The 14364-nt window shown below is 50.6% G+C and overlaps 1 protein-coding gene across 1 annotated transcript; it reads right to left on the bottom strand.

The window, feature by feature from the left end:
- Positions 1-2183: 2183 nt before the first annotated feature.
- Znf358 (zinc finger protein 358) lies at positions 2184-6211 on the bottom strand. The gene is made up of 2 exons (XM_036166841.1): positions 6045-6211; positions 2184-3989 (listed from the first exon to the last, which is right to left on the bottom strand). The coding sequence occupies exon 2, from the start codon at positions 3949-3951 to the stop codon at positions 2257-2259; it is 1695 nt and encodes a 564-aa protein (XP_036022734.1). The 5' UTR covers positions 3952-3989; positions 6045-6211; the 3' UTR covers positions 2184-2256.
- Positions 6212-14364: the final 8153 nt, after the last annotated feature.

The following is a 14364-nucleotide window of genomic DNA, read 5'->3' as shown; positions in this document are numbered from 1 at the left end:
GAGTTCAAGGTCAGCCTGGACTGCAGAGTGAGTTCCAGGACAGCCAGGGTTACACAGAGAAACCCTACCTTGAAAAAACAAAAACAACAAAAAGTTCTTCTCCTTTGCAACATGGCAATCACCCACAGTTCCCTGCCTCTTAGAGTTGTACAAAGGATTAAATGAGAGAATTCAAGACCCAGTCAGTTGGTAGGGTGCTTGTTCAGCATGCACAAACTGGGATCAATCCCCAGCACTGCAAAAACAAGGCATGGTGGCCTGTGCAGTCAGTAATATTGGTAAGTATAATACTACTTCCTCAAAAGCCAGGCATGGAGGCTGGGGAGGTGGCTTAGTGGCCCAAGGGCTTGTCATGCCAGCATGGGGATCTGAATTCAGATCCCCAGAATTCATGTAAAAACCATGGCCTGGCATCTATAACCCAGCACTGAGGAGGCAGAGATGAGAGAATACTTGGGACCTGGGGCCAGCCAGTCTAGCTTATCTGTGAGCTCCATGATGAAACAGGTGAGGGGCTGAAGAGATGGCTTAGCAGTTAGGATCACTGGGTCTAGAGGACTAGAGTTCAATTCCTGGCACCCACATGGCGGCTCACAACCACCCGTAACTCCAGTTCAGTAGATACAACTTCCAGTCATGGTGTACACTTACCTGAAGGCAGAACACTCCTAGACATATACTAAATATTAAAAAGTGAAGAGTATGGAAGACACCTACCTGGAGCTCTTGCCTCCATGTGTACACACACACATACACACACACACACACACACACACACACACACACACACAAATCAGGCATGTGGAACAATGTAGAGGATGGTTTTTGAGACCACAGCTAGGTCTGTGAACCCCTGAAACAAAAAAAAAAAATTTTTTTTTTCCCTTGGGAAAAGTGGTCCCTCCATCTAAATCAGCAATCTTGCTATGCTTTGGAATGTTCCACCCTCTATACTTAGCTCTGAAATGTTTCTAAATTAGAAGTGTCCAAAATGTGCTGGCTGGTCTTGCTTCCTGCTGAGACCTCAATGAGTGTTAGATGTTTATTGGGGTAATGCCAGCACCCAGGAAACTAGGCAAGCCTGGCCAGCCTGAGGTACAAAATGAGACCCTGTCTCAATAAACAAACAAACAAATGAAGTTAAGAGATGGCCTAATGGTTAATCCTGGGTCAGCACCCAGGACTCACATGGCAGTTCACAACTGCCCAAAGCTGCAGACCCAGGGCATCCAGTCCCACTCTGGCCTTCCTGGGAACCAGGCATGCACTCAGTGCACTTGCAGGCAGGCAAAACACTGATACACATGAAATAAAACTTTTAAATAAAATCAGGCAGGCTGGTAGATGGCTCATCAGGTAAAGGCCCTTGCGCCCAAACCTGATGACTTTAGTTCCCAGAATGTTTGTAGTAGGAGAACCAAGTCTTGCAGGTTATCTGATCTCTGCACAAAATGAATGTACTTTGTAAATATACAAAAGATGGCTCAGTGGTTAAGAGCGCTACTGCTCTTACAGAGGACCTGGGTTCAATTCCCAGCACTCAGATTATGGTCCATAACCATCTGTAATTCCAGTTCCAGGGGATCCAATGTCCTCTTCTGGCTTGTGTGAGCACTCCATGAACATGGTACACAGATATACATACAGGCAAAATGTTTATACACACCAAATAAAAATAAATATTTTAAGATAAAATGAAGCAACAGGCACCACCAAGTGATAGTCTAGCTTTTTGTGACAGTCTCACTACATAGCCCAGTCCTCCTGCTGCTACCTCTAGACAGCCTGCACCACTACACAGGCTAACAGATATTTGGTAAGCACATAAGTGTGCAACATGAATATGCAACCTCTATACCACCACCCACCCACCCCCGTGGCTTTCCAAGGGCAAGGAGGTTAGCGCAAGGATCCAGTGGATTGTCTTTGGTGCCCTTTAGTAGCCTCCATAGTCAGCCCACTAGAACATCAGCATGCCAGAAATTCCAGCACTGGAAACCACCCACTGAGGCTGAGTGACCTGACCACAGTGGCCAGACCCAGGAGAGAAGAGACGGGATGAACGGGCCTTGTAAGGGAAGCTAGGCGGCCTGGAGGGTGTGTCTTCACGGATCTGGCTGGCTCTGACCACACCCTCCGCCCCCACCTGCTGTAGGAGAAAGCGCAGAAGGAACACCACAGAGCCAGGAGGCAGGAGGATTTTACTATGAATATAACACACATTTTCCCCAAACCACCATAGATGCCTGGGCCCCTTTATCCATCGGGCCCCAGCAGTGCCTCTTCCTCCTTTACCCACTTGGGACTCTCTCCAGTTGGAAGGGCTGGGCTGGGACTGTCATGAGTGGGAGAGCAGGGATCCGTTTGGGACTTGGGGTTGGGGTCAGGACTGGGGACGAGATCTGGGTTAGGGCTGGGATCAGATTCTTGGTCGGGGCTGGGTACCACATCAGGATCAGCATCACGGCCTGGCTTAGGGTCAGAAGACAGAACAAGATCAGGACTGGAGATGGGTCCTGAGTGGGTCTGGAGGATGGGATTCCGGAGTGAACCCAGCACAGAAGTAGGGTCAGGATTTCGGGCAGAGCTGGCACCAGAGCTGAAGCCCAGGCCAGATTCCAGCACAGAAACAGCATCAGGACCTAGGAAAGCAATCTGCCCGGGCCTCATCATAGATACTGGGCTCAAGCCAGGCCTGAGGCCCAGCCCCGCTGCTGCGGCTGCGGCAGCGGCAGCAGCTGCAGCTGCAGCTCCCTCATGCACCCGCTTATGCTTGGTGAGGCTGGAAGCTTGGCCAAAGGCCTTGCCACAGAGCTGACAACGATAGGGGCGCTCGCCAGAATGCACGTGGAGGTGTTGCAGGAGCGCCGAGCTCTGCCCAAAGGCCTTGGAGCAGTGAGGGCAGGCGTAAGGTCGCTCACCAGTGTGGATGCGGAGGTGATGTTGCAAATTGGAGCTCTGCCCAAAGGCCTTGCCGCAGTGGGGGCAGCGGTAGGGGCGCTCAGCTGTGTGGGTGCGCTGATGCTGGAGCAACGCCGAGCTCTGCCCGAAGGCCTTGCCGCACTGCGGACACGGGTAGGGACGCTCGCCGGTGTGGGTGCGCAGGTGTTTAAGCAGCGCAGAGCCCTGCCCAAAGCCCTTGGCACACACTGGGCACTTGTGGGGACGAGGGCCACCATGTGTGCGCAGGTGTTGGGCCAGCAACGAGCCGTGACCGAAGGCCTTGCCACATACAGGGCAGTGGTGTGGCTTCTCTCCGCTGTGGCTGCTGCGATGCTTGAGCAGTGTGGACCTCCAGCCGAAGGCCTTGCCACAGGCAGCACACTGGTAGGGCCTCGCCCCCGTGTGGATGCCTCGATGCTGGGCCAGTGTGGCGCCGTGGCTGAATGACTTGCCACAGTCGGGACAGCGGTAAGGCTTCTCTCCACTGTGGGTGCGTCGGTGCTGGCTCAGCCCAGAGCTGCGACGGAAGGCTCGCCCACAATCAGGACAGGAGAAGGGACGAGGGGGACTGGCGGGCGCAGGAAGCACCGCTGGGCTCGCTGCCAAGATTTCAGGGGTGGCAGTGAGGCCAGAGGGAAGGGAACTCACATCAGGAGCAGCCGGGCTGAGGGTGTCATTGCTTGGGTCCAGAACCAGGGGCACCGGGCCAATGACATCAGGATCAAGGTCGAAACTTGAAGACATGGGATCCAGATCTTGGGAATCCGAGTCTGGCTTCCCCAAAATGCACGGTTGAGCTTCTTCTGCCTCAGGGTCCAGATCTTCAAAGCTGGCATCCCCATCTTCTGAGACAGTGTTGAGGTCTTCTGGCTCTGGCTCGGGACTTTCAGAAATAGGGTCTGGATCTTTGGGACTGGGGTCCAGGTCTTCTGGGTCTGAATGAAGATCTCCATAATGTGGCCTCAGGCTCTTGTGGCCCGGGTTCCTAACCAGGACTGAGCGCCTCATCCTAGAAGTAGAACTGCTTGCGGCTTCTGGAACAGAATCTGCAGTATGAGCACAGGAGTTGGTGGAGGGAGGATCTGGGGAAGGGAGAGGGGACTGGCCACGCCACAAAAGTCCCTGCTAACTACAGACAGATTTTGTCCTTGTCTTTAACCACAGAAAGATTTGGAATAGAGGAACCCTCATATGATGTGCTGGGACTCTCCCTTTTCAACTTAAAGCTGGGAGAATAAGAGGCCATCTTGGGATCTTGTTTTTTAAGCAAGGTCTTCTGTAGCCTGGGTTGTCTTTCAACTCATATGTAATCAAAAATGACCTTAAATTTCTTATCCTCCTGCCTCAACCTCCGGAGTGCAGAATTACAGGCTATGAGCAACCACAACCACCACGTTCAGCTTATGTAGTACTGGAATTCAAACCCAGGGTTCCCTGAATGGTAGGTGAGCGACATCTCCAGCCCCATCCTGAGCTCTTGTAGTAGGGGAGCTTGGGTCTTACGGGAGACGGTGGTTCTAAGGTCTGACACTCTTAATCTGGGGAAAAGGGTGTGAGGGCTCTTTGTTCCGAATGAGGTCATGGTCTGAATTCTTGCTCCACCTTGGAAAGTGGTAGATGTGGATGTTGCTGGGGGGGGGGGGGGGGGCTTGTGTGGGTTGCCCTCCAGAAGTAGAACGGATAGTGGTAAGGCTGAGAGGTTAATGGTAGCTGCGCCCCTTCTGTGTCACAGTGAGAAGGGCAGGGACCCTTGTTTGCATACAGGGAAGCATTCTATACCTCCCAGCTTGGGTGGGATATAGTCTCTCCTAGACAGATCTTTGATGTCTATTCCCTAAACTGGAGGGCACGGGAGAGGAGACCTGAACTAGCAGCTCAGTACACACCTGGAATCCCAGCACTTTTGATGTTAAGGCTGGAAGGTCTGTACAGTTCAAGGACAGCTCTGGCTACAACATAACACTCGGTTTTCAAAATGAAGGAGAGTGCATACATGGGCCTCTCCTGGGGAGGGGGTGCAGGGGGGCACTAAGAATTCCACAGTCAGAAGGGAGGAGAGAGCAGTTAATAGATCTATTTTCCAATTGGCTAGGAGCTTGTGAATGTTAACCCCTTGGTGACGATCTGGTGAAAACAATGGCTGGAGCGCTGTGGGGTAACAGAGCGAGCTGGAGGTGGGGGGCATGACTCCAGGGGAGGGGATTCCTGAGCCACAGACGCCACGATTAGGGTACAAGGACTATGTGAGGGGCAAGGCTAGGGGGGCAGAACGGGAGAAAGTAGCAGAGCTCTACCTTGGGGCTGAGAGAACTCTTTGTTTGGCTGGACTCTTGGGGATTTGGGAGACCTACCCAGCCCCAACCTCATCGCCAGTTCACAGAGGGGTGCTGAGTTCTCCCAACAACTTCTCTACCCAGGCTCCACTGTTGGAGATTAATGGGCAACACTCCCGGGGGTCCTCCCAGGTTTCTGGGAGACAAGGGGCTTTTAGATTGCTTTCGAAGAAAGCAGCCTCATGAACTCCCATCTCTTAGATGAGGGAGAGGCCAGGTGCACCCCAATCACTTCTTGGGAACACAGGCTTCAAAGAACTCCCAAGACTGGGAGGTGGGAGATCCTGGGATCCTTGAGGTAATACTACGCCTTCCTCCGGCACACACTATGGAGCAAAAGGCCTTTCTTAAGTCCCACATCGGAAGAACAATACCCCAGGCTTCTCTTGGTTCCCAAAAGGAAAGCACCTCCCGCCCGCCCCCATCACCTCCGGAAGCAAGGAGGCGTCCTGCGCAACAGGACCCCAGAGCTAGCGGGCGCCTCCACCCACCCCAATTTCAGGCTCACTGTGGGGGGTTTGGGGGTGGTCCTGGGGGTGGCGGATAAACGCACTAGGCCTGAGCTCCTCGGGACCCTCCTTCCACCGCGTCTGCCACATTGACGCCCCAGCTCCAGAGCTGGCACCACGCACTCAGTGAGGGGTGCATATAAGTAGCCCGGGGCCGCGCCCCGCACCCTGCTCTTAATGTGGGGGCCTCCTCCCAGCCACCTCCCCCTTTTGCCCAGCCTTCCCCAGTCGGGCCCGATCCGCTCTCGGGGTCACTCACCCGATGCCCCTCGCCCCTGCCCGGCCCGGCTGCACCCGCGCTGGCCAGCCCGCGTCTCCCCGCCCCGGGCTTGCAGGAAACCCCACCGCCCGCCAGCCCCGCCGGCGGCCCCCTCGGCCCAGCGGCCCCGCCAGGCGCTCCCGGGGAGCGAGAGGGGCCGGCCGAGGGCCGCTGCGGGAGCTGCTGGGACTTGTAGTTCGCCCGCGCCCTCGGCGGCCGGCGCCATCGCTGCCCCCGCCCCCCGGGCCAAGCCTTTGTCCCGGCCCGGGCCACCCGGGCCGGCGCGCGTCCAGTCTTTGTCTGCACTCTACCAGCCCGCGCCACCCTGGCACGATCCCTCTATTCACCCAAGTGCCTCTTTCGCCCCCTTCTCCGACTCTGATCTTGACTCTCTCCATCTGTGTCCCTGTCTCTGTCTCCATCTGCACATCTCTCTTCCGTTCTGTCCCCTCCTCTCAGTCTCTTGCCTTCACCCCCTTAAATAATTTGATTTATTGTGTATGCGTGCCGTGTTGCCCATGGGGGAAGTCAGGACAATTTGCAGGAGTCAGTGTTCTCCTTCCACCGTATAGGTCCAAGGGATGGAACCAGGGTTGACCATGCTTGACCGTGTACCTGTACGCGAACCATTTCTCCAGTCTTCTTTTCTTTCTCTGTTCCTACCAGAATCTCTCTCTTTTTCCTCTTTCAATGTCTTTGCCTCTAGCGCGGTCATTTTGTCTGCCTCTGCCTTCTTTTGTCTCTGTCGGCCTCTGTCTTGGCCTTCTGCCAGTTTCTCTATGTTGGTTCAAACAACTGCTATAATGATATTCAAACACATAGGCAAAGGGAGGCTTTGAGAAGTCCTGTAATTTAAAAATGTATCTGTCTTTGCCTCAGCCAGTATTATCTCAAAATGTTTAGGACTGTCAAAATGGCTCCGTGGGTGAAGGTTTGTGGTGAGACAGGTGAGGTTAAAGAGGTGACCCAGTGGGCAAACTGCTTGCCGAAGAAGCTTAAGGACCCGACTTCAGACCTCTGGCACTGAGGTGGTGGGCACCTATAGTCCTATTAGATTTGAGGTGGCCAAAATAGAGGAGGATCCAGGGGCTCGCTGGCCAGCCAGTCTTGCTGAATCAGTGAGTTCCGGGTTCATTGAGAAACTCTGTCTCAAAAAGTAAAGTTGGCCAACAAGGTAGTTCAGTGGGTAAAGATACTTGCCCAAAGGCCAAGGACCTGAGTTGGATTCCCTAGGCCCCACATGGTGGAAGGAGAGAACTGCCTCCTACAAGTTGACCTCTGACCTCCACCTGCAAGCTAGACAAACCCCGCCACATAAATAAACAAACAAACAAATAAATAAATGTAATTAAAAAAAATCAAGATAGTCGGGCTGTGGCAGTGTATTCATTTAATCCCAGCACTCGGGAGGCAGATGTAAGCCAGTCTCCGAATTTGAGGCCAGCCTGGTCTACAGAGCTAGTTCCAGGATAGCCAGGGCTACACAGAGAAACCTTGTCTCGAAAAAACAAACCAAACAGACAAACAAGTCAATAAATAAATTCAAGATAAATAGAGGGGAACAACTGAGGAAGACACCTGAGGTCGACCTCTGAACTCCACATGTGTGCAGCCCTCACCCCATGCAGTTGTTTGTTCACAGAATCCTTCACTACTTTTAGGTAACTCTTTCATCCCCTGCCCCCAATAGTGAAGTCTGGCACTTCCATCTTCTCAGCCTCTTGTTCTAATGGCAGTTCAGGAAGCTGGCACAGAGCTGATTTCAGGACACAAACACAGTCATCAGCCAGGGTTGAGGGAGGCTATAGACCAAACACTTCCGTCCACCACAGAGGGGATGAAAACAAGCCCTGGCAGCTGGACCCGGACATGCCTAAGCATAAACAATGGTCACAAGGTGAAACAGAACAGCGAGACCACCCTCTGACCATATCTGAACTAAGAGAGACACAAGAATATGCTGCAGCTGGGACAATGACACACATCCCCCTTTTCCCCAGAACACAAATGACTGCCTCTGTCTGCCTGCCACAGCCCACACTCCACTTTCAACCCTCCCTCATCTCTGAGATAAAAGTAGCAGGAGCGGGGGTGGGGGTGGGGTGGGGGTGGGGTGGGGAGGGGGGGGGGGGGGGGGGGGGGTGGCACACACCTTTAATCCCGGCACTCAGGCGGCAAAGTTAGGTGGATCTTTGTGAGTTCGAGGCCAGCCTGGTCTACAGAGCAAGATCCAGGAAAGGCGCAAAGCTGCACAGAGAAACCTTGTCTCAAAAAAAAAAAAAAGGAGCTGGAGTCCCAGCCATGGACCACACCAACCATAACTGCTTCAATTTTCTCTAAAGCCGTCCAGCACAAGTGCACGCCCCCCCCCCCCCAAAGTCTCCTAACACTCCCTGCTAAAGAGCCTCCTGTTTTCATCTTGGGCTCTTTCTCACTGAACACAGAAGCTAGACTCCCTCTCTGCTTTCCCCCCTCACTCCCTCTACTGGGTCTTACGTAGCCCAAATGTAATAGACCTCAAGCTTACTATGTAGCTGAGGAAGGCCATCCTGGACTAAATGAGACCCTTTTTCAAAGATAAAGAAATAAAACAAAACAGACAAAAAGAAACTAAAAACAAAACTCCCCCAAACAAAACTAAAATAACAGGAATCACCACCTGGGAAGAAAAAGATATTGAAATGTGGAGTTCTTGCCCTCCATCATGTGCATTCTTAGGATGGAACTCAAGTCTTCCAAGCTGGCCACAAGTCCGACCTGCTGGGCCATCTCACTGGCCCCTTCAGGGAGGTCTTAAAAGACATAAGCTTCTTGCACACATTCTTTACAAAGAAGAGATTGTTTCTACTCCATGTGAAATTGCTGGAGTTGAATTCTCTGTCCACACTAAATGAGGAAGGTAATAAATGAGGTAGACATAAAACTGGGATGATCAGAGATAATCTAGGAGGATTCTAGACGCCTGTTTCTTCTGACATATTAAATACTCCCTATCCACACAACCTAAGTACCTTTTCAGTAGCGAGAGCTCACTACAGGTTTTTATTTACCCTTCGGTTAGGATGTGACTTCCAACTAGATGGATGGTCTGAGCAAATGTTAGGTCTGTTGCTAGAAGACAGGATCCAGCAATATTAGGTCCTGGATGAAAAAAATTGTGGTATGGCCAGGCATGGTGGTGTATACCTTTAACCCCAGCACTCAGAAGGCAGAAGCAGACAGATCTTTTATATATATATATAATTTGTTTTATTTTGTTTTTCGAGACAGTGTTTCTCTGTATAGCTTTGTGCCTTTCCTGGAACTCACTTGGTAGCCCAGGCTGGCCTCGAAATCACAGAGATCCACCTCCCTCTGCCTCCCGAGTGCTGGGATTACAGGCATGCACCACCTCCTGGCTAGCAAGCAGATCTTTATGAGTTCAATCAATACTGGCCTGGTCTACTTAGTGAGTTCTCAGCCAGCCAAGGCTATATAGTGAGATCCTGTCTCCAAACAAACAAAAACAAAACAAAACAACAACCTTGTGGTGAGAGCCAGAAGGATGGCTTAGTGGGTAAAGGTGCTTGCTGCCAAGCCTGATTTAATCTCCCCCTCCCCCTCATTGTGGAAGGAGAAAATCAACTCCTACAAGCTGTCTTCTGACCTCTACCCAAGCAACACGACACATGTGCCCCACAACAACCTGCACTATGTAAATGAATCTTCACACACACACACACACACACACACACACACACACACACACAGAGAGAGAGAAACTTTTACAAGGCTGGCATGCAGGTACCCACCTTTAATTCCAGCAGCACTCAGGAAGCAGAGGCAGGCTGCTCTCTATGACTTTGAGAACATCCTGGTCTACATAGATAATTCCAAGCCAGCCAGGGTTACATAGTGAAATGTTGTTTCCAAAAAAAGGGGGTGGTGGTGCCCTGAAGAGACGGCTCAGCAGTTAAATGCTCTGGCTGCTCTTACAAAGGACCAGAATTCCCCATATCTACATAGGGTAGTTCACAAATGCCTGTAACTCTAACTCCAGAGGACAGGATGCCCTCTCCTGGCTTCTGTGGACATGACAAAGATGCACATAAATAAAATAAATATTTTTTTTAAATTAAAATAATATTTAAGGCCTAAAGAAGTTTGGATTGATACCATCCCTGGAGCCCCAGGATTCTACCACACTCAACATCCCTTCCCAACGCCTTTGCCCAACACTAGCCATCTTCTCTTTTTTAAATTAACTACTTTAAAGATTAAAACAAAAGATGTACTTAATTTCATGTGTATGGGTGTTTGGTCTGCATGTATGTCTGTGTTCCACACAGAAGCAAGTGCCATAAGGGTCCAGAAGAGGGCATCAGATCTGGAGTTACAGACAGTTGGTTTAGGCACCATGTGGGCACTGGGAATTGAACCTGGGTCTTCTGGAAGAGCAGCCAGTGCTTTTAACTGCTGAGTTATCTCTCCTGCTTGATTTTTAATTTTTTTTCTTTTTCTGGTTTGGTTTTTTGAGACAGGCTTTCTCTGTGCAGCCCTGGCTGTCCTGTAACTCACTCTGTAGGCCAGGCTGACCTCAACTCAGAGATCCACCTGCCCCTGAGTGCTAGGATTAAAGGAGTACACCACCACTGCCTGGCTGATTTTTAATTTTTTAAATTATGTGTCTAAATGCATATCTCTGTGTGTTTGTGAGTTCAGTGCATTCTGAAGCTGGGGCACTGGGGCTGGACTCACAGATGGTTATGAGCCACTGGATATGGGTGCTGGGAATGGAACTCTGGTTATTGGCAAGAGCAGCAGGGCTCAGCCAGGCAGTGGTGGCCCATGCCTTTAATCCCAGCACTCGGGAGGCAGAGGCAGGTGGAGCTCTGTGAGTTCAAGACCAGCCTGGGCTATAGAGTGAGTTCCAGGAAAGGTTCCAAAGCTACACAGAGAAACCCTGTCTCAAAAAATCAAAAAGAAAAAGGAAAAAAAGAAGAAGAAGAAGAAGAAAAAAAAAAAAAAAAAGACTAGCAGGGCTTCTTAACCACTGAGCCATCTCTAGACCCACTATTCATATACTGTGTGCCATTCAACTATCAGAAGAGCCTCCACTTCCAGGGGATCCAATGTCTCCTTCTGGCTTCCACAGGCACCAGGCCTGTACATGGAGTGCAGACATACATGTAGGCAAAACACATACTCTAAGAGGGGAAAAAAAAGGAAAGAAAGAAACCCGAACAGTTGGAGAGTGCAGTTCATCATGGCGGGATGGCAGAGCGGCAAGAGCTAAGGCAGCTGGTCAGAGGCACCGGCCGTGAGGAATGCTGGTGCTTCCGCCATTTCCCCCTCCAGGCTAGAACCCTAGCCCGTGAAATTGGGCGCCTACATTCAGGGTCTTCTTGCCTTAATTAATCTAATCTAGAAACTCTCACGTACACATGCTCGGAAGCTTGTTTTTATGATTATTCTCAATTCTGTCCAGGGCAGCCGAGATGGCTCAGCAAATCACGGCCTTGCCCCAAAGCTTGGTCCTTGGGAACCTAAGACCGATTCCCTAGAACTATACGGAGATAGGAGAGAACCAATTCCTGCAAGTTGCCTTCTGACACCCCACTGTGGCACATGCATAGTCATGCTCATACACAAACAAATCAACATTACCAAAAAAAAGTAAAGATAAAGCCTGTCAAGTTGAGAATCAAGTGATATTTATTGCTTGCTTGGGCAAGGGTACATAGGGAGCTGGGGGCCCTGAGGGTCTACTTTCTGTCCCCAGCAGCCGAACTTTTGGGGCGTGCCCATCGGCACATGGCTCTCCTGTACGTTACTTAGCTTCTGTATCAGTGGGCCTTGGTACTTGAAAGGAAACTGGTCTTGGTAGTGGGTAGAGAAGAAGCGCTGTCCACCCAGCTGGGGCTCTATGTGGCTGTATTTGCACTGTGAAATCAAGGTAGGCCATTTGTCAGACAGCCCTGTGGTTGCTGACCCACCCTGGCCACCTCTAGACCACTCTGGGGAGGACACTGGAGGGCAAGAAGAGGCTCAGCCTCGTGGTCATTGTACCTTGTGTGGGAGGGCCCATTGCCATCCCTGGGGCCCACGTGGTATAAGAGAACTGACTGTTGAAGAGAGGATATGTGGTTGGGGGGTGTGGAGGGGGAAGGGAGAGAGGAATAGAGGGCGAGATGGACAAGACATGTCTTTGAAAAGTGAATCAATTGCCTGGCGGCAGTGGCACACGCCTTTAATCCCAGCTCTCAGGACGAAGACCCAGGTGCATCTCTGTGAGTTCGAGGCCAGCCTGCTTTACAGAGCAAGATCTAGGAAAGGCGCAAAACTACACAGAGAAACCCTGTCTCGAAAAACAAAAAACAAAAAAAAAAAGAAAAGAAAAAGAAAAAAATGCAACATGGGGACCACTTCACTTCTACTAGGCTGGCTGGCAGAATAAAGAAAGTGTTGCAGGATATTAGGGAGGCTCCAGTCTGACTGCATTGAGGATGGAGGTGTGAAAGGGCACAGTTGCTCTGGGAAACAGTTTGGCAGTCCCTCAGAAACCTGGAGCCAGAGAAAGGTGCCTGATAAAGTCCCCAGCAGAGACCCAACTGACTCCTGGAAGTTGTATGTGGGGATATATTGTGTACCCTAATAAATTTATGTGGCTCAGAGGACAGAGCCAGCCACCAAATTAGCCATAGAGGTCAGGCAGTGGTGGCATACACCCTTAATCCTATCACTCCTGAGGCAGAGATCAGTCTGGATCTCCGTGAATTTAAGGCCACACTGGGAAGAGAGCCAGGCAGGGTGGCACATGCCTTTAATCCCAGCACTTGGAGATCTCATGTCTTTGCTTGGGAAGGACACACGACTTTAATCCCAGAAAGTGATATGGCGGGACAGAGAAAGGTATATAAGGCGTGAGGAGACAGGAACTCACGCTCTTGAGGCTGAGGATTTCCTGGAGGTAAGAGCTTGTGGCTGGCTTATCCTGCTTCTCTGATCTTTCAGCTTTCACTCCAATGTTTGGCTCCAGGTTTTCTATTAAGAGCTTTTAAGATTTGTGCCACAGTTGCCCTTTGACTTCCACACATGTTCACAGTGGCATAATCACATGCACACCCACATATACATTAAATAAGTAAAATATAAAATCAGTTTTTGAAAGTTAAAACAGGGTCCTAGGTTCTACCCCCAGCAAGACACACACACACACACAACAACAACAATAACCAACCACCCACCCCCCAAAAATGAAGAAGAGAAAAGAAATAATCACCACACAAGTCAGTAATTCCATCCCTGGGATTGAAACCAGGGACTTGAACAAGTGCATATCCATGAGTGTTCATAACATCTTTGTTCATAAGGGCCAAAAGGTAGACTGAGCCCAAAAGTCCCAGTGGGTGGCTGGATAAACACATTGTGGTACGTCTATGAAGTGGAATAGTATTCACCTCCAGAAAAGAGATGGAATTCTGATACCTGTTATCATGGTGGCAAACCTAAGAAAAAAGACGTTTAGTAAAAGAGACATATACATATGGTCACTGTATTAGCTTTCCATGATTGTAACAAAATGCAATCAGCTTGTTAGAGGGACAGAGTTATCTTAGTTGATGGTCACAGAGGCTTTAGTCTCCCGGCTTTACTGCTTTGGGCTTGCAGGAATCAGCACATGACAGCCAGAGTCTCCATGAATTCCAGGAAGCAGAGGGAGACAGAAACAGGCCTGGATGCCAATATCCTTGTCCAGGGCACACTCCTGATGATCTAACCTGCTTTCCCTTACTTCACCTTTTAAACCAGTGTTCTCAACCTTTGGGTCAAGACCCACACAGGGGTCGTCACATGTCAGATATTTACATTACAATCCATCAACAGTAGTAAAAATACAGTTGGGAAGTAGCAACAAAAGAGTTTTATGGTTGGGGGTCACCACATGAGGAACTGTATTCAAGGGTCTCAGCTTTAGGAAGGCTGAGAACCGCTGTTATAGAAATAAACAAGGGCTGAAGAGATGGCCCAGCAGTTAAGAACACATGCCTCCTCCAGAGGACCAGAGTTCAGTTACCAGGCAGCTCACAACTGTCTGTAACCTCAGCTCCAGGGGATCCAACGCTCCCTTCTGCACAGGTTCACAGAGTCCTGTACTTGCCCAAGTCAACAGTAACAATTGTTGGGGAGAGGAGACGCTGAGTGGCTAGGCTGCCTACCAGTTGAGCAGGAAGCTCTGGCATGCAGCTTTTGTGATCATCCTCCAGGCTGGGGTGGCTTTTCCGGGATGCCATGTTTTGAGTAACCCATGTTCCTGTAAGAAACCCCAACTTCACCATGG

The sequence above is a fragment of the Onychomys torridus genome, chromosome 17, assembly GCF_903995425.1.
Source record: "Onychomys torridus chromosome 17, mOncTor1.1, whole genome shotgun sequence".
Taxonomy (NCBI): domain Eukaryota; kingdom Metazoa; phylum Chordata; class Mammalia; order Rodentia; family Cricetidae; genus Onychomys; species Onychomys torridus.
This window is presented reverse-complemented; position numbering and strand designations above follow the sequence as displayed.